Genomic DNA, 20,964 nt, shown 5'->3' with positions numbered 1-20,964 from the left:
CCGAAAGGTAAAAGAGCCATTGGATGCAAGTGGGTATTTGTAAAGAAAGATGGATCTCATAACAAGAAAGATGTTCGCTACAAGGCACGGTTGGTAGCTAAAGGCTACGCTCAAAAGGAAGGAATCGACTACAATGAAGTATTTTCCCCTGTTGTGAAGCATTCCTCCATTAGAATATTGTTGGCCTTGGTAGCACAGTTGAATTTGGAGCTAGCTCAACTTGATGTAAAGACGGGCTTTCTTGCACGGTGATTTAGAAGAGGAGATCTATATGACTCAGCCAGAAGGATACAAAGATGGTGGTCGTGAGAAATGGGTTTGTAAGCTGAACAAATCGCTATATGGATTGAAGCAATCTTTCGATGCAGTGGTACAAGCGATTTGATAGCTTTATGAGGAGGCAAAAGTATACTAGAAGCAAATATGATCATTGTGTGTATTTGCAAAAGCTCAAAGATGGATCTTTCATTTATCTTCTCTTGTACGTTGACGATATGTTGATCGCTTTGAAGAGTCAAAAGGAGATAGACAAATTAAAGGCTCAGTTGAATCAAGAGTTTGAGATGAAAGATCTAGGTGAGGCCAAGAAGATTCTTGGTATGGAGATAAGCAGAGATAGACAGAGAGGGAAGCTTTGTTTAACACAGAAGCAGTATCTGAGAAAGGTATTACAATGTTTTGGCATGAATGAAAATACCAAACATGTAAGTATCCCATTGGCTTCTCATTTGAAACTTAGTTATCAATTATCTCCTAAAACTAACGAAGAACGAGTGTATATGGCAAAAGTTCCATATGCTAATACAGTTGGGAGCTTGATGTATGCAATGGTGTGTACGCGTCCTGACATTTCACAAGCAGTTGGAGTTGTGAGCAGGTACATGCATGATCCTGGAGAAGGACATTGGCAAGATGTAAAATGGATTCTATGGTATCTCCAACAAACCGTGGATGTTGGTTTAGTTTTTGAACAGGATGAAACACTTGGTCAGTATATGGTTGGATATGTTGATTCCGATTATGCTGGTGATTTGGATAAGCGTCGATCAACTACTGGGTATTTGTTTACTCTTGCTAAAGCCCCAGTAAGTTGGAAGTCTACATTGCAATCTACGGTGGCCTTGTCTACTACAGAGGCAGAATACATGGCAGTTTCAGAGGCTATAAAGAAAGCAATTTGGCTTAATGGGTTGATGGAAGACTTGGGAGTTGTTCAAAGTCACATTAGTCTCTATTGTGACAGTCAGAGCGCTATTCACTTAGCAAAAAATCAAGTCTACCATTCAAGGACTAAGCATATCGACGTGAGGTATCACTTTGTGCGGGAGATCTTTGAAGAAGGAAAGATTCTACTTCAGAAAATTGCGACATCAGAAAATCCTGCAGATATGATGACCAAGGTGGTAACAGTAATCAAGTTCAATCATTGTTTGAACTTGATTAACATCCTGAAAGTATGAACACCTTCGGGTGTGTGGCGCTTGTGAGCGCAATTAGAGGCACTACAAATTTGGGGAGTTGAAGAAGTTGAGTAGGCTTGGTAATTTCAAGCCAAGGTGGAGATTTGTTAGATTTGTCTAGAAATTAAATTGACAAGTTGGAAATTTCATCTTGGTTGGTGGCCAACTTATTGGAAATTTCATCTTGGTTGGTGGCCAAACTTTGAACATGTGAATTTCATATTTGGTGGCTAACTTGTACACATTGGAAAATTCTTTGGTAGGTGGCCAAACTTTGAACATATTGTTCTTGAAACTCAACTATAAATAGGCCTAAGTATTTCCATTAGAAATCATCCCAAAAACAAGTTCTCTCTTCCTATTGTATTCTTCATTCTCCCACTTTGGGAATTCCAAAGAATTCCATTTGTTGTAATATTGGCGATATAGTGAAGTTATCATTCGGTGTGGTGCCCGAGGAGTAGACGATATTCTCGTCGAACCTCGTAAATTTGGTGTGTTCTCTCCTTTATTGTTTTTTATTCGGTTCTTTTCCATTGTGTTTCAATATTCAATAGTTTGACAGGTTTATCCGCTGTACAACCTTTGGTGGTTTTAATCTTGACATTTTAGGTCAATTTTAAAACTACGTTCGTGTGGGAAATAACCCGTTTTCCCCAACAGAAAGTCTTGAAAGCAAAGTATTTTCTTCAACAGGATTTCTTTGATGCCAAATTGGGAGATCAATCATCTCATGCCTGGGCTATCATTTCAAAGCAAATGAAGCCCTTAAGGACGGTTTCTTCTGGAGGATTGGCTTCGATGGCCATGAAAAATGTTTGGCGATGCGTAGGGAAATTCCTCCCCAATTCATTGGATAAATTCCTATCTTGACAATGCGAATAACCCGATCAAATGTTTAGATTTTATGATTCCATGAGTGCCATGATGGGATGAAGGAAATACAATGAGTGTACTTGTAGCTGAAGATGCAGATAAAGTTCTGGGGACCCTTATTGCTCCTTTCGGGTCCGATAAGCTCATATGGAGTCATCATTCTTCAGGATTTTTTCGGCTAAATTGGGGTACAACTAGTTGTTTCTTCAGAATGAAAGAATATGGAATATCTTTCCCATTCTGTCAAAAAACAAAATCTTCAGTAGATAATTTGTCACAATGATATTATGACAAGAGAAAAACTGAAGAATGTATGCCTTTCTAAAGGAAGGTGCAATTTCTTCGGTGACATTATGGAAACGTTGCTGCATGCTATTAAGGATTGCCCAAAATAAAAAATATAAAAAAACCATTATGTAGCTCTCCGGCCTTAAGACGGACATCATCGAGTGGCAAAGAGAATCCTGCAAAACTTGGCTGGATTGGTATGCATCCCAGTTGGATCAAATTGGGATGGAGAGACTTTATCGTTCTCGAATAGAACGTTTGGAACATGCGAAACAAGTTTGTTCATGATGAAGATAAGATTAGTTGATATTAGTGATGCCGGAGAAGCTCCTCTTCTATTAATAAATAATTAGGTATTATAGTCGCACGTTACACGTTGAGAAATTAGAGAAAGATACTAGTCTTTAATGTTTTATTTCGTAATTTGCCTGTCATAAAAATGGTTATATTTCATAGATGAGTTCTTCAAACTTTGATTTTTTTTTAATTTTTTATCTAGTTTTTCATTAGGTACTAATTTTTAAAAGTTGGGGTCTTAATTTCATTTTCACATAGATGAATTTTCGATGCTGAAGTATTTTGACACTAAAAAACCAATTTTCAAAATTTTTATTAATTTTCATAAAAAATCAAATAAAAAACATCACGTGTCATACATATATATATTTATTGGACAACTTTTCTTTTATGACAGCCTAAAAATGACTATAAAACAAAACATGAAACACTTATTTTGATGCAAATTAAATACCTAAAATAAAAAATAATATAATTTAAATAATTTTTTATAGAAAACAATTTAAAAATAAAGATTTTTTTTTATTAATATGGTACAATACAATACATTTTGAAAGATAATTCTCAATTATTTAACATTGAAAGCTCACACTCCTGACATTCATGGTGCTCAAACCTGAGACCTTAAGAAATAACAACAATTCATTTATTACTGAGATCGTTTGGTTCGTAAATAAACAAAGAAATTAAATTCTTAAAAAAATAAATATGCAAATGGTATAAACACGTGTGTCATGTTTTAAATTATTTAAATTGGGTGTGAGATTAAATAACTGAAATTTAATAATGTAATCGATCACATCTCTATTCTATTCCTATTTTATTTATTTAAATAAACTTTGTTGTTGTTGTTTTTTGTTTTGTTTTTTGTTTATCTATGAAAGAAGATGACTCTTGTGATTAACAGAAAATGCTTGGCAAAATTTTCAGAGTAGAAACGTTGAAGCTTGAAACTAACATGTTAGTTTAAAAATTCTACCTAGGAGCGGTTAAAATACCTGAATTCGACAAGCCTCATTGTAACCCTTGGATTTTTAAATTAGGGGCTATTTGTTTGCCTTTTAATAGAATCATTCAGCGCTAAATGTTGAACCGTTCAGTATTCAGCGCATTTGTTTCGCACTTCTGAATGATTCAATGCTGATTGATTCAGCAAAACAGTGTTGAATGATTCAACACAGAAGTACATTCTGAATGATTCAGAGCCATTATCAAACATCATGTCACATTCAGAGCTAATTCATACAGAGTCTCTGAATCATTCAACGCTTAATCATTCTGAAGTAAACAAATAGTCTCTTAATAATTTTGGATTAACCCCGAGAAGATTTTGGGTAAACCCAATACTCATATAAAGCCATTGTCCAAATATGAATTGTTTTGGGTTTGGGTTGGGCCCAAATCGAGATATAAAGGATATATTTTTATATTGAAGTTAAATGAGGAGGGATTTAAGCTGTAAATATCCCATAAAATCTTTCAAAGACTGAATCCTATTTATGTGAATGAGGTCACACGTTGGGAAGAGTTCATCTTCCTTGTCTTCTTCCTCCTTTCAAAATTCTTATTCTTCTTCCTCTTCTTGATCAAAGGTTGAATCTTGCTAAGCCATTGAAATTGACACGAAATCTTCAAGGTAAGATCATCTTTACATCTAGAGTTTCATTTCAAACCCACCTTCTTATATTTTTTGGCTCTGGTGGTCGAGGCGGGGGGTCTTAGAGAGATTTTAAGTTTTAGAATTCAATAGTGATTCTAGTCCGTCTCTAATGGTTAGAAATCATGTTTCTATCTCTCGTAAGTTTGTATATGGCTTAGTGATACCTTCATTTGCTTATGATAGTGAGACAAGTGGGAGAAAGCTTTAAAGTGAAGGGTGATAACTTTGCCATATAATCGACTGCACGGTTCTGTTCTCTTGGAGCAAAATTCAAGTATACCTCTCAATTACGAATCAGCATCTTTTAATTTAGTTTATATTTGATATGCATTAATATTATATTTTTATTATAAATTAAAATAATTTTGTGTTATAAAACTTTTATTATTTTATATTTACAAAATCCGTATGTTAAATTTATGTAATAATTTTTTTAATAATTATATTTTAATTTAATTATTTAATAAATATTTATTCATCTCTATCTTAAAAAATTAGATACTAAATATATTCATTATTTTTATTTTTAAATTCAAGTTTTTACTAAAAATGTTTTTAATTTTTTTTAAAAAAATATAAAAAACTATTTTTTAAAAATAAAATAAAAATAATTTTGAGAACCAAACAGACATGTCTCCAAAGCCCAAACTATAGGTCAGTTTGTACTTACCAACGAGAATAACGAGGTTCGGCTCTCTCGCTTGTTAGTTGAAGTAGCTATTGCAGGAGCTGCTGCATGCCAAAGAGAAGCTGCTCGAGAACGGTGACCGATCGGAGAATCTCAGCTTCGAAAACCTTTTCGGCAATGTTGCCCCTCTATTTCCCTCTTTTCTAGGAACAACAGTTGCTGCTTTCTTATTTTCTCTAAACGAAAATATATAAGCATTCTCTTTGTTCAGGGAACAAAATGTCACCGTCATATATTCAATACATACACGGTGCACAATCCCACTAATATACACAAAACCTTTGTTCCTAGATGAAATTTCATTATTATCGACAGAATCAGATCACTGAGTTCTTCAAACTCGTTACGACAACCTCCCTGGCAAATCCTCGCTCCAAGAATATCGATTTCTCATCTGTCCCCTCTTTTGAAAACTCGTTTTCATTGGCTGCATGAGCTACAACTATCAGTCTTCCCCGAGGTACCTTCGGCTGTTTGAGAACAAGACAGTGCATTTTCCATGAGACCAGATTCAAACCTTCGCCTCCTTTCAACCTTATCCGCAACCCTTTCATTGAACTCTTCATCGGTGCAGGCCAACGTGTAACGAAGTTTGAAGTTAACCCGATTCTCCACCATGATTTTGTGCCTTGGAATTATTCGCTCTTCAAGAGAATAGCTGAAAACCCTGCTTAACGTTCACTACGTTAGAACCCTGAGTGAAAAAGGAGGCTTGGATTATGAAGAGAAATGTCTGATGCCCATAGAGACGAAAACAGGGATTCATATTTTCCTGGTTAAGAAATAATAAATTCGATAAGTGACTCGAGAAATTACAGTTTCCAAGTTTAGATGAAAATAGGGATGCATATTCTCCTGATTAAGAAATAATAAATTTGATAAATAACACTTTCCAAGTCTCATTAGGATTCAAGAACCTCTCGACTCATCTCCCAGGACCTGGCTCTCAGCAATCATAATTTTGCCTTGATCATAACTACTTTCAATGAAATAGATAAACAGTATTGCTTACCTTGGAAACTCGATCAAATCCTGCAAGGGACTGGACCATCGTTCTTCATAAATATCGATACTTGGGATAGAGAAGATCTACTTTATATCGAAGAAGTTTAGGGAAACCAGCAACCATCTCACCCAGCTGTCTAACTCGTATGCCAAGTGAAAGAAAATATTTTACATTAACATCTAGGGTCTTTGTTATACTGCAACCAAATAGCTCTGGTCCCAAAGCTACAACCTTTCTGGTATCCTTCTCGGTGACTCCGGCTTTGATCATCAAAAATATGACCTGTATGATATTCTGATGTTACGAATAAGATTATATTAGATCAACTTAAAACCTTAAACAGTACATAGATGGTAGACTACCAACATAAATAACACTAATGGTAATACCAAAAGTAGAACTATATATAACCAGAATCATATCCAATTTAATGCCTGGTTGAATAATCTCATCCAACTAAAAAGGTGAACTACTACAAACTTTTAGATGATCCACAAAAATCAAAATGTAACAATGCAGGCTGTATGTTAGTAGGGGAGGGAACTTAACAAGCACGTTACCATTGGCATCCTCTCGGACACCAAGGTCCCGGAAGAATTGTACCTGAAAAGGCAAAGACCAAACCAATGCTAATGTCAACATTATACAGAATAATATCGCAACAATTCGATGTAGCAGATTTCAGGTTCATGTGAGCTGAAGCATTGTCTTCGTGACATATTCTATTATCTAAATGTACACAATAAAAATTGGAGGATCACAAAGGGAAAATATAAGATTAATGAAATGGGAAAGACAACATTAGGTAATTAAGATCACATTGAGGAAGTAAAGCGACAACAACGACCGTTGGTGCAATTGTAGTCTCGAAATCAAAACAGAAAATCATTGCCTTAATGATAAGCATTCTCCTCATTCCATCTCGGGTGATTCCGAGGAAATATAAGTACTTACAAGCGGCTTCCACCTTTCTTCAGTGCTACAGCCCATCAACAGTGGCCTGAATGCTAGTAATTTCCCAACATATTCGGTATCGAGGCCAAATTCTTTCAGATAATTAACCTAGATTAACAACAGCAACATATTAACTTAAATCATTGATCATATTAAAAATTAGGTAAAAGGAAACCCCATAGCATTGTAATCCATGTGCCGTGTTCAAGGAACAAGCAAATTAGACAGCTTACCTTTTCATTCATCTCTTCAAGAGTGAAGTAGCCGAGTAAACCCGTATAATCAAATGCCATTGTCCCGAAATCATTCTCATTCATATCCATACTCAAGTAAATCTCAACTCGAGCTTTCACTTCCTCCATTCTATAGGACAACAACCTCGGACATCGGCTAATAACAAAACCAATTCAATTCCTCCTAACTCCATTACTCTCCAAATACTCAACGATCTCATCCAATTCTTCGATTCTCTGTTGCAAAATATCATCTCCGGATTTCAAAAGCGTTGCGCCTATAAACTCTCCTTTCACATGAACCGTCTTCAACCACTCACAAGCCGTCTTATAGAGTAAAGATTTCCTTTAGACATGCATATCAGCTTAGCAATTTTGGGGTATGAGAGGCTATTGTGTTTCAGCCACCTATACAATTGATCAATCAGATATTATTTCTATTTCATTCAAATAATAATGTTATTAACATCAGCAATTAAAAGCAATGGCTGACCTTGCAAGGGGAACAACGTTGGAGTCATCAATAACAACCTTAGCTCATAAATTGAAGGTCGAATCTTTAAACTCAGGCAACCTTTTCAAGGCGGCCGCTTCAATCATCGTTATCAATGAACTCCGGCAGCCTATTAACCAAATTCATCGAATAAGTAATCCCAAACTTTCCCTTTTTCATTGCTCCTTTAAAAACCTCAGCTGTTACCTTTCGTCTAATCTCAAGCGCCCGCCTTATCATCACTTCTTCATCCTCATCGTCGTCGTTTTCTAGACGTTGGGCGTCGTTTTGGGTTCGAACGACGGATTGGAGAGAAGGGAGGGAATTTGAGTAAATGGAGCCTGGGAATTGCGGGGGACGTTTGGTGACGAGCTAGGATGTTTTGTTTTTCTTGAGGTGGAAGTGTAAGTTGTGGGGTTTGGGGATTGTCTTCGGTGGTTTGCAAGGAATCTCGGTGCTTGGGGCGGTCGTTTTCGTTTCCATGGGGTGGATTCCCTGTTTTGTTGGTGGTGGAGGAGGGAGGTGGTTTTTGAGTTATGAATACGGACGACGGGGTCAGGTGATTGAGTAGTGGGATGATTAAGGTGGCGGTCGAGGGAGGAGGAAACGGTGGTGGAATGAGGATAACGTTGGAGATGAAGGTGGAGGCATGGCGGAGCAGGGTAAGAAAGCATATTTGGTTATGGTGGGAATTGCAAATGGATAAAGTAACCATAGGTTCTCTGGAACATTATTTTTAAATAATAAATAGAAATCATGTATCCAGCTCGGTTCCATGGTCTAGTGGTTAGGACATTGGACTCTGAATCCAGTAACCCGAGTTCAAATCTCGGTGGAACCTTCAACTTTTCTAATTTCCATTTAGGAATTGATCTAATTATTGTTTTGGTCCTTTATTATACTTTAATTTGAGATTTAATCCTTCTATTTCAAATGAAGTATAATTTGATCATGTTATGCGATTCTTAGACCTCAACAATACGTCCTCTTTGGGAAAAAAATTATTTCCTTTTTTTTTCACACAATATCACCATATCTACATGGATTTGCTAAGAAAAATTTTCATGTATAGATGGATTTGTTTTTAACGGTATAAACCCTAGGTGTCATAATAGTGTATCGAATGATAGTTTAAGTACTATTTTAGACATTTTATCAAAGTATATACATTGTATTAGACATCTTAAAAGTGCATGTTTTATATTAAATATTTTATTAAAGTACATGCATCGTACTGAATATTTTGTTGAAGCATAGATATTGTATTGAACATTTTAAGTACCAAACTGATCACTTTTGTCAAAATACAAGTATCAAATGTGACATTATCCCTTTTCATAATGTTAATTCTATACAATCATTTTGTAATGTTATTAGCATATCCAAATCACTACAATTTGATCACACAATAATAATATTCAATCAATCAATGTTTAAGGCTTTTTCTTTTAAAAAAGTTATCACTTAACAATGTTATCTAAACCATCCATGCATACATGCATCCATGCATACATGCATCCATGCATACATGCATCCATGCATGCATGCATACATACATACATACATTGTCACTCTCACAATTAGTACCATATTTCCCATAGAAATGGCAACAAAACAAAAATCAGTGCAATCTCTTCTCTTGATTTTCATGTAATTTTTAATTTTTACTGAACAGCTGAAAATCTGCAAAGAATCAAGGAATCCTACAATTTTTACATTTCACAAAAGGACCACAAACACAAGATCAAATCACTTATAAAAATTGTAGCTTTTTTTTACCCTCAAACAAATATGAACCGGCAATTGTCAATGGCACCCCTTTCACTGTCCACGGCACCAACTCTAAGCATCTTAAAAAGATCAGTGCATCCTCGGAGCCGTTCCGATTCGATGCAAAATATCACCTCGGAAATCCCATTTACCCATGGAGAGCTCCATCCGGTGCAGTCACTAGAATGGGAAGCCTGATGTCTTATTAAGAAAAAATTGTATGAACAAATCTAACCTCTTTGCTAGTTGCGATCCTGTCGTTCTATATCCCGTTGTGGTTCCGGTGGCTCGGGGAATATCTCCCTTGAATGCCGCCTACGTGAGGATGAATGGACACCTCCACCGTTCTGAGTGCTGCCCTGCGAACCCGTTGTTCCCGAGCGTTTTAAACTACTTCCCCCTTCGGCTCTAGTACTGGAGGCTGCGGGATTAACGACTACGTCCATAGAGCTTTGACGCCAGCTACCAAAGAAAGAAGCATTCCAAGATCCTCTCGAGGACGTTGTTCTAAGCCTTGCTGAACTTGAAGTATCTTCCCTAACCACCCTCAAAGGATTTTCCAGAGCTTTTAGAATATATCTCATCTGCGGTCGTCTTGAAGGTTTTGAATTAAGACAAGACCTCGCAACAATGGCCATGGCCCAGACTTCCTCCAATAGATCATCGTCCACAAGAAGAGACGGGTCCAGAATTTTCGTCACGAGTTCCTTTTCATATATACTGATGCATAGTAGTGTTTGTTCTAACCATTCCTTCATCTGAGTATCACTCGATACACCGATGTGCATCTTACCAGTTACCAACCCAAGTAAAACTTTCCCGAAGCAGTAAACATCGTAGGCACATATTGCTGTAGTTGAACCTGCCCGTTTTACAAATAAAAAGGAAATTTCAGAAAAGCTTGCAGATCAAATGAAAAAGCGTTTTAATGTCGATTCTATGCTCTCAAGCTTTGCTCATATTCTGGAAATCTCCCTGGGAGGTAATATCAGGCAAATTTATGAACATCCACTGGCACAATGGTAGCCGGACATGAACCTTGAATGACAATGGTTACTTATTTGTAAACCGGCCGAATTAATGCAATGAACATGTTGGAGCTAAAGTACATCATACGATAAATCAACAAATAAACTGCTTGAGATAACAATTGAGATCTAAATATTTGTGAAACTTTGCAAGCGGAACGTGCACATACCTAAAGAACCTTGTTCAGATGACCTGTGAGCAACAGAGAATAAAACCGTATTAAAACCATTATCAATAAAACAAGCATAAAAAGCATGAAATACGACTCGAATATTTTGTTCAGAACAGCAATATAATCCGTAAAATGAAATTGAAGACAGAAAAATGCTATTTGCTAACTACTACTAAAATGTTAAAACGTCCAATGTATCAGGCAACAGGCTAAAAAGCGATATATCAGAATCAGCATGCAAGAACTTGTTCACCAAACATCTCATGTGGGCAAAAATGTTCATCTATGTATATAATTCACAATCTGAAAAAATCAAAATAGACACAATTCTACAGAATACTCACTGTGGCAACCGCAGTAATCTCGTGATCCTATTTTGATGACCATCTTCATGGGCGCAGACCTCGGTCAGGCTCCCGAGTCTCACTTCAAATTTATCATCTAGTAGTATACTGGTGGCTTGAACATCTCTTCAAAGATAGAAAGAAAACATGTGAATGCGAGTTTTTTTTCAGTTTCTCAATATTATAGTTCATTAAGAAATTACGATATGCAGGAGAAAAAACATCATGCAATTGAAGGCGGTTTAAGCATAAAACGAGAAGCTGCAAAAATACCTGTGGACAAAGGGTGGCGTGCATTCATGATGCAGATAAGAAAGGCCTTCTGCTGCTCCTATAGCAATTTTCAATCTCGTTATCCAATCTAATGACTGTAAACTATCGTCTTCCGAATTGTTTTTCCAGTACAAGGAACTTGACAAGTCCCCATTCGGCATATATTTATAAACCAAGAATTTTACGTTCTCTCTCTCTAAACAATGTCCCAATAAGGGAACGATTCGTGGATGTGAAACTTTACTAAAGAAATCCAATTCCGAAAGGTACGCTTCCTTTTTGATAGACTGCAAATCAATCCTTTTAACGACGACAGGAAACCCGCCTTCTAAGATACCCCTGAAGAGATCACCAGAATGACCATGCTTGATGAGGTTTGAATCATTAAAATCACCAGTGGCTTCAAGAAGTTGCTGGTAGGCAAATAAATCACCTAGACCTGAAAAATTAATTTGTACTCCAGGTGAAGGGTGTGTTTCTCTAGCAGCAACTGCTCCAGCATCGATCCCTCTATGGTTCCTTGTGTTCCTCCTTTTACGGAGACATAGGACAAGAACTAGCAACAAGATTAGTAGCACAACAAGCCCGGCTCCTCCTAAGACTGCAGCCAATACGATTGTCCTTCTGTTGCTGTCTCCTCTTTCGGGTGCAGGAGGTCCTGTGTAATTGGGGCGCCCGAAATTGTCAAAATCCAGGCCCCTCTCGGTGTAGAATGATTCACACTGCGTCAAATTCCTCTGTCTTGACACATTTTGGAGACAGTTAGTGCTAAGAAATGCATTGTCTTGCACATAGTCCGGAACTGTGCCTTCAAAATAGTTTCCAGACAAGTCAGTAAAGCTAAACCTTCGTAGCACTGTGGTGAGACCTCCATAAAACTTGTTATGGGAAATGTTAAGTACGGCGGCGGCGGCATTATCATTCAAAGTAGAATTAGGAAGCTGCCCTGTGAAATTATTGTGAGAGATATCAAGCAGGTTCAACTCAGGTATTGACCATAATACCTCAGGAATGTTGCCATTGAAACTATTGTTCTTCAGAACTATGACCTGCAACTGATTTGGGGAAGGGAACAACCCAACCGGCAGAGCCCCTCCCAGACCATTGTTCCCGAAGACCATTCTCCGCAAATTCCTTAGCCCTCTAAGATCTAGTGGCACTGACCCTGACAAACCATTGCTGCTGATATCAAGGTCAACCAAGCTATCAAGAACCCCGAGTTGTGCAGGTATTGAAGAAGTTAAACGATTGCTCGAAAGATTCAGACTTTGTAGCATTGAAAGGGATCCAAGGCCAGGAGGAATTGACCCCGCTAAATTATTCGAGGAAATGTCAATAACTGTTACATTCCTTAGTGAAAAAAGTGATGATGGAATAGATCCGGTGAGGGAATTCTTTGAAAGATCAAGAATTAAAAGGCTTAATAATCCACCCAAAGTCGAAGGAATTCGCCCAGTCAGCCGATTATCCGACAAATATAGACTGGTTAAATTAGTCAAATTACCAATACTCAAAGGTATAACACCCGAGACATTACAAGACCTGAGATCCAACACTTGCAATGTCAACAGCCTTTGGCCAAACCAATCAGGGATAGAACCAGGGAGCAAGAATCTAGAGGCATTAAACGAAACAAGACGGGTAAAATTCGCAAGCGAATCGACGGCAAACCGAAGGATTTGTCTGCCGAGCCTTGTTCTTCTAAACCCAGAAATGTTAATGGAAGTAACACTGCCATTTTCACATCTTATACCGTTCCAATTCGTACAAGGGTCAACTTTTCTAGGCCAATCTCTTCTTCTAAGACCCAAAGAGGATCTGAGTTCAAACAGAGCTGCGAACTCGATGCCTGAACTCAGCCGAGTCTGCTGCACTTGTTGCTCAAATGTAAACTCAAATAGCATCAACAACAACAAGAGATATAACAATCCTATGCTACGCTGATCCACCATGTCTCATGAAGGTCTAACTCTGAACCCAAGCATCAAATCATTTTAATTTCTTCTCTTTGTTTTCCTCCCACTTTAGAAGGAACAAAAATAAAACTACTACTTTCTTTCTCTTTTGAAGACCCAAAAAAAAATTGTCCGGAAAAGCTCGTACCTTGATGCTCCAAAGCTCTAATTTTTTTTTATAAAAAATAATCTTCAAAACTGTTGGTAACCAATCTGTATCAACTTCTATTCTCCTTCTTGGCTGTCCCTTTTTTCTCTCACTACCAACTTTTGTTTTCTCTCTCTAAATCCTTCAGTTTGTTCAGTTGACAAAATGGAGTAAGAAAGAGAGAAAAGAAAACATAAAAGAAAGAGAAACAAATAAAAAAGTTGTAGTTAATGAAAAGGAACTAATCTTGATTTAACTAATCAATAATTCTATAAAGATGGGAGGGGGAGGCTGGTCAAATGCTAAAGTGATGCACTTTTCACTGTCTCTTCCCCTTCCTTCTGTTGTGGCTTATTTAGAGAGAGATAAGAAAAGTAAGGATCTTCAAAATTAATTGATGCAATAAGTGATATTTTTTATTTCCTTGATTAGTTTTTTTTTTTCTCTTTTTCTTTTATTTTGGTTATGAATATCATCGATCCTTATTTTATCCTCTATAAGATGATTTTGATCATTAATGTTCAATATAATTGATTTTTTTATATCTTTATTTTCTTATTCTTTTAATTTTCTTATTATTTCCTAAAAAAAAGCCTTTCCTTGTTATAAAAAACTTAATTGAGACTTGAGGTAAAAAAAATCGTATTAACGTGCATGAAGCAGTGGGGTAAAATTCAGACCGGTGGCCCCGGGGTTCTCATCTGAAAACAGACAGGTACGGCGCCGGTACCGCCGGTTTTTGTCTGAACTCCGGCAAAGTAAAGCTTTAGAAAGAGAAAAACGAAAACTCACTGTGCTGCCCTATAATTTATCTTCCTTTATTTCATTGTCTTCGGGGGTTTCTCATGTCTAGGGCCGTAAATGAGACGAGACAGATCGTGAGTTATTCGAGATCGACTCGATCAAGGTTCGATAAATACTCGGATCGAATGGACTCGACTCGAGCTCGAGCTTGACTCGAGTTCTTAACGAGCTGAAATGAGCTACTCGATATTCGACTCGAAAAGCTCGTGAGCAGCTCGAAAATATAATATATTAAAATTTTATTTAAAAAAATAAATTAATAATAATAATTATTATTATGTATTGATTTTTTTAAAAAAATACAGTAAGATTTCATGTATTTAAGGTTCATGTTCAAGTTCGAGTTCGAGTTTGAGGCTTCAATCGAATTAAGTTTAAGATTTTTTTTTTCATTTCAAGCCTTTTCGAGCTGCTCACGAGCTTCAGTTCAGGATTTCGAGTCGAGCTTGAAAATTTTAAATTCGCGAATTTTCGAATCGAGTCGAGCTCTATTTCAGAATTTTCGAATCGAATCAAACACCACAATACTCAAACTCGACTCGACTCGTTTACACCCCTACTCATGTCTATTGTCCTTTTTATATATTTAGTTTACGTTGTCTTGTTTGGGATTTTTGGGTGACACACTGTTATTTAAGGAAAGTTACAGTACTGGTGTACTGCTTGATTGGAGGGTAAATATCAATAACTAGGAAGATAATATATATCCTTAGATATTCGAATTTGATCTTATCAAATTTTGATCACTATTCTAATTGAATAGATTTGATTCGAGCTCAAATTTTTTATTCGAATTTTTAATGAGCTAAAATAAGCTATTTGTTATTGAACTTAAAAAGCTCGCGAGCAACTAAAAAATAATATATTAAAATTTTAAATTAAATTATTAATAGTATTAATATTTATATGTTGTTTTTCAAAAATATTATATAAGGATTTCATGTATTTAAAGTTTAAACTTGAACTTGAGTTCGAACTTAAATTGAGTTTGAACCTGATTTATATGTTCTTTCTTTCTTTTTCTTTTGTTGAATAAAACGATAAAGGAATTTAATTTTCAACTTTTTTAAATACATAGATGAAATGTTAAACTTTGTCACGATGCAGGACTAATACCATGATTTGACCATAATTTTCTTATCGAAAAGGTTTTGTTCAAACTTTTTTTTTTAACTTTCACGTGTAACATTGACATTCAGTTTTTTATATGAAACGATTAGCCAAAGATGTTACTTTAAGGCCACAAATACAAACACAGTGCAGAAAATATCAGCTTTGCAAACTCACATTTGATAAATCCACCGAGCAACTTCGTGCCTACCTTTTCGATTCATTGAATCCATACCAATTTTTTATTATTTGTAATTTAAAAGGAAAAACAATAGCATGGGATGCAATATTATATACATCTAGGGATGGGTATGGGTCGAGTTTTTGGTTTATCCGACCCGATTCGAGAACAAAGAGTTCTCCACCTGAGACCCAATCCGATCTGACCAAAATAAGTTTTTACCCGATCAGATATATAACTTAAAAATCCGACCCGAAATAATAAAAAAATATTCTTATTCAATAAAATCAGCGACTTAATTGAAAAAATAATATATAGAGAGGTATTATTGTAATTATTTCTAACTATTTAAGGTAAAATTATATATTTTTCGGGTCGAGTTAGGTCAGGTCGGTTATTTTTCACCCTAAATCCAAACCCAACCCAACACGAATATCACATTTAAAAAAACTCGACCCGACCTGAACCCGAATTTTTTTTTAAAAAAATCTGACTCAATCGAGTCGGGTCAAATCGGAACCCGTCGGATTTGGATCTCATGCCCATCCCTATATACATATTTGGTTTATTTAGGTAAATAATGTAAAAATAAAAGAAACATAACTTTTATAATTAACGAAACGATTATGATATATTATTTATTCAAGTAAAATAAATCGTTAACAAGCACGTCATACAGACGTAATTATTTAAATTTAAAATCTTTAAGTATAACGATATTCCCTTATACTACTGATTTCGTTTAATAGATTCAAAGAAATAAAATATTTTAAAGATTAATAACATCAAAGACTTTAGGGTAAACTATAGAAATGATCACTTTCGTTTGAGTTTTATAAACTTTTCCCCACTCGATTGAAAAGACATAAGATTTTGTCACATTCGTTTCGTTTTAATTAATATGTGGTCACTGGAAGTTAACGGTCGTTAAACCTTTAATGTTTGATGGCGTGGTATGATAAATATGTAAAATTAGAATTACATAATTTTCCGTAGAAAATATGGAATTAAGTTTTGGTCACTTTCCTTTCATATTTGTACACTTTTGGTCATTTATGTTATCGTTTTATTAAGTTTTGGTCACTTACGTTACCATTTTATTAAGTTTTGGTCAGATGAATGTAGTATGTTTGATGGCGTGGCTCGTTAGTAAAATGATTTAATTTTTATTTTAACCCCCTACACTTTAGACAAAATACATATCACACTGATAGTGGGGATTAACGGTAATTCATAGGGATCTAGAATAAAAAAAAAGTGTTTGTTCTTGAGCAAAAACAAATATTCGACATTAAAGATCACAGATTTTAGATTGTGTTCAGTGGATGAATTCATGGATCCAGTTATCGGGTTGTTTAGATCCATTGATTATGTTTCACTGGAGGCGCTTTTTCAAGAGAAAATCACCACAAAGATTGTTATCCAGTTATCAAGTTATTTAGATTCATTGATTTGTCTTATTGTTTTTGTTAGATTTGGCATTCTGTAATTTCAATCTTTGAAAATTGAATTTTAGTTTGTATAATTGAGATTACCCAACTTTATTTTATCTCTATATGTCTATTCTCTCATTTTTCTCTGAACATGTAGTGTTATATGTTATTGGAAGTTGGATATCTTTCATTATTCTTGAAATGTAGCATGAGTCCTTGAAAGAAGACAAATGGAGCAATAGAGTAGAAATGTATGAAGAAGAAGCATAAATAAGGTTGGGAAGAAAACCTATTAAAAATTGATAAATTAAAATGTTGTCCCTAAACTAATTTGAATTTACAAAAAAAAATTATAATCAATATTTTGTCTAAAGTGTAGGGGTTAAAATAAAAATAAATCGTTTTACTAATAGGGCATGTCATCAAACTAACGACATTCAATGTCCAAGTGACCAAAACTTATAAAATTTATAACGTAAGTGACCAAAAGTGTAAAAATATGAAAGAAAAGTGAACAAAACTTAAACTATGTATTATCTACGTGGAAATGATATAATTTTAATTTTATATATTTACCGAATCATGTCAACAAATTATCAAAGGTTTAACTACATTTAACCTTCACTGACCACATCTTAAGTAAAATGAAACGAAAACAACTAAATCTTAATTAAAATGAAACAAAAGTGACTAAATCTTATATTTTTTTAATTGGTGTTTTTAAAGTAGGTGGTTCAAGTTCTCCCAACCTATGACATATCTTGCTACCTTATTTCGGATGGAGTGCTTGATCCAATCACTTCACGAATGAAAATCGTATTGATGGTCTGGAAAGTATGACACTCGAGGATGGGCTCACCTATCATGGAATAAGGTTTCTCGAACAAAACAAGATGAGGAAATTAGGTTTTGATATCTTAAACTCTTTAACTTTGCCTTGTTTGGGAAAAAAGTTTGGAGGATCCTTCATTGTCAAGACTCACTTTTGTTTAGAGTGCTTGCAGCCAAGTATTTTGCTAGGTTCACCTTTCTCGAAGTAAAGCTTTGAGACAGAGCATCTTATGCTTGGATGTGCATTTACGAAGCGAAGGAGAGGTTCAAGGCATGTTACTTTCGGAGAACCGGTATCGACAGCCCCACTCGGATGCATTTTAGCCTATGGGAGGAACAAAGCCTGTGGTTTTGAACAGCCCATTCTTAGACAACGTTGATCACCCTTTCACCGTAGAGACTTTATGATCCAACGAACTCCACGATGGGATGAGGACAAAGTTCAAAGGGTGTATCCGGATTTTGATGTAGAACATATTTCAAGAACCATCATTTCCCCACATCGTGGATATCATTTTATATGGGAACACCACAGTACCAGATATTACTCTTTAAAATCGGGATATAATTGGCTATTGATAGAGACTGGAATAGAGAGGGGCCACTGCCCTTTATGGAAGCTGATCATGGAACTTCCCACGCTGCCGAAAATCAAGCTGTTTGGTTGGCGGGTCTATTACGATGCTTTGCCCACTAAAGCAAAATAGGCAGCTGCTGGGCCTAAAACGAGAATATGCCCTATATGCAGTCTTGAGATGGAATCCGGTGTTCATGCACTTAAGGACTATGCTAAGGCTAAAGAAATTTTATTTCTGTCGGGCTGGGCATAACCGGAAATTGCTTTGAAGCAATGACTTCCTGTTGCAAAGTTTGGCTTGAAGGGGCGGCTACTAAGTTTGACCGTGAGGGCTTTTCCAAGCTGCTCACCCTCCTTTGGAGCATTTGGAACCGGAGGAACAAGTGGGTGCATGAAGGAGAGCTTCAAAACATCTTACGATGTTGTCAATACAACATGTACTCTTGGAGCATAAATTAAAGAAACATATGGAGCAAGCTACGAGGTGGAACAAAACGGGGGTCGGAACACTTAAAATTAACGTCAATGGAGCTTTTATCTCTAGCACCGGTGAAGCTGCAATAGGTGTTGTTTTCTGGAACCACTATGGAATGGTTGTTGGCGGTGTTGCACGACGACTTGAAGGAACACACACTGCTGAATCAGTTGAAGCTTACGGCTTCACGGAAGATTTATGAATGGCGCTCGAGAGTGGATGGGATCGTGTGATTATTGAGGGTGACGCTATCTCTATTTTTAACCGTCTAACGAATCCACAAAAAGACATTTCGGTGATCGGATTGATGCTCAACGAGGCACGAACGATTCTTACAAAAAGTACCATCCATCCAAGTTCATTATGTGAATAGAGAGGCAAATCAGGTTGCTCATTCTCTCGCTCATTGGGCTTTGTGTCGAGAACTAATCTTTTTTTTGTTTGTGTTTGATGAACCGGAATATATTAAAAACGATGTAATCCTTGACGCCATTCGCATTTGAACAAGAATCCTGCTTATCTTTGACCAAACTATAATAATGTTCCATCAATGTCGACCCTCCCAAGCAAAATTAGACTCAACCCCGATGCATTTTTTTAAAATATCCGATTTCTCCGTTGCGGATTTAATTTTGCTTGATATAGTAACTTTATAAAATATTTTATTTAGATCATTAGATTATGATTGGCATTTTTATGGTTATTTAAATTTAAATTTTTGTTAAAAGTTTATATTATTATTATGTATAATATATATTTTCATTACTTATCATATTTAATTTATAATTTAAATTAAATATTATCAAAATATTCTCTTAATTAAATATATTTCATTCATAAGGTCATAATTTAAATTCTAATTTTATTTAAAACATCTAATACAAATAAAAAATCAAATCAAAAACCCTTCCATATCAAATCCATATAAAAAATGTTGGAATCAAAATCTAATTGATATAAAATCTAAAGTGATAATATAAACACGCATTGAATCACATTTAATCACTCATCAGACCTCAATTCATATAAAATATATTAGAATCAAAATCTAATTGATATAAAATCAAAACACAAGATCTAATCATATTAAATCACTAAGAATAAAATTCTAGACGCATAAGTGTACATGAATTAATTAGTAGATTGAAATCTTTGAGTCTTTCTTTGGTTGCGATCTTTCAAGAAGATAGTGTAATACATATTAATTTATTTCTTTGGGACCACTACCTCTTTATATAGACCAAATATTAGGTCAATCAATTAAATATTTATAATTATGTCACTCATCAAATTATAAATACAACTTATGATATCTACTCTTTAATATCTATGACACATGTAACATAATGATAACTTGATTTTGTGTTATACTTTATGATAGCATTAATTGTACATTATACAATTATGTCCACAACTATGAATTTTAATCCAACAATCTCTCACTTGGATAACATATATTTTTTGACATATGTACAACCTTATAGACTCAAAATTTACTACAATATAATAGGTTTTCTATAACAATCTCGTCCATCATTTATGTTCATATAAGATCAAAGGATCCTCGTCGTATCAATAATGACTAGACCCGTCAATGATCATGTATACAAACATAGTCAAATAACATATATCAACATGAAATGTAACATAAAAATTACATGCAATGTGAACCATACATGCTTATTTTCAATGGGTCCTCTTTATACATTAGTACGTCCAAATTTTATCAAATTCAAAGTGTGAATAAATCAAAAAAAAACTTTATTTATTTTACAGGAGTGATTGGAATTGTGTCTATAATAAATGAACATTTTAAAATTATGAACTCATTCGAAAAATAAATATCCTTAAATTATATTACACTCGTATAAGTAGTATGCTCATGAAAAATCTAGGATGAGAATGCA

At 35.3% G+C, this 20,964-nt stretch overlaps 1 protein-coding gene, 1 non-coding gene and 1 pseudogene across 2 annotated transcripts; 1 reads left to right on the top strand and 2 right to left on the bottom strand.

Moving 5' to 3' along the window:
- Positions 1-5,400: 5,400 nt before the first annotated feature.
- On the bottom strand, positions 5,401-8,629 carry LOC120211234 (annotated as a pseudogene).
- A 95-nt stretch (positions 8,630-8,724) lies between these two features.
- Positions 8,725-8,796, top strand: TRNAQ-CUG. Its single transcript has one exon. It is a non-coding gene; the product is annotated as a tRNA-Gln (tRNA).
- A 747-nt stretch (positions 8,797-9,543) lies between these two features.
- Positions 9,544-13,495, bottom strand: LOC120211233 (probable LRR receptor-like serine/threonine-protein kinase At2g16250). Its single transcript, XM_039209828.1, has 4 exons — positions 11,544-13,495; positions 11,271-11,396; positions 10,924-10,946; positions 9,544-10,587 (listed from the first exon to the last, which is right to left on the bottom strand). Exons 1-4 carry the CDS (start codon positions 13,493-13,495, stop codon positions 9,968-9,970), a joined length of 2,721 nt encoding a protein of 906 aa, XP_039065759.1. The 3' UTR covers positions 9,544-9,967.
- Positions 13,496-20,964: the final 7,469 nt, after the last annotated feature.

Source organism: Hibiscus syriacus, unplaced genomic scaffold (genome assembly GCF_006381635.1).
Source record: "Hibiscus syriacus cultivar Baekdansim isolate YM2019G1 unplaced genomic scaffold, ASM638163v2 tig00109971_pilon, whole genome shotgun sequence".
In the NCBI taxonomy this organism is placed as follows: Eukaryota; Viridiplantae; Streptophyta; class Magnoliopsida; order Malvales; family Malvaceae; genus Hibiscus; species Hibiscus syriacus.
Note: the sequence above shows the minus strand (reverse complement) of the source record. Positions and strands in the feature narration are given on the sequence as shown.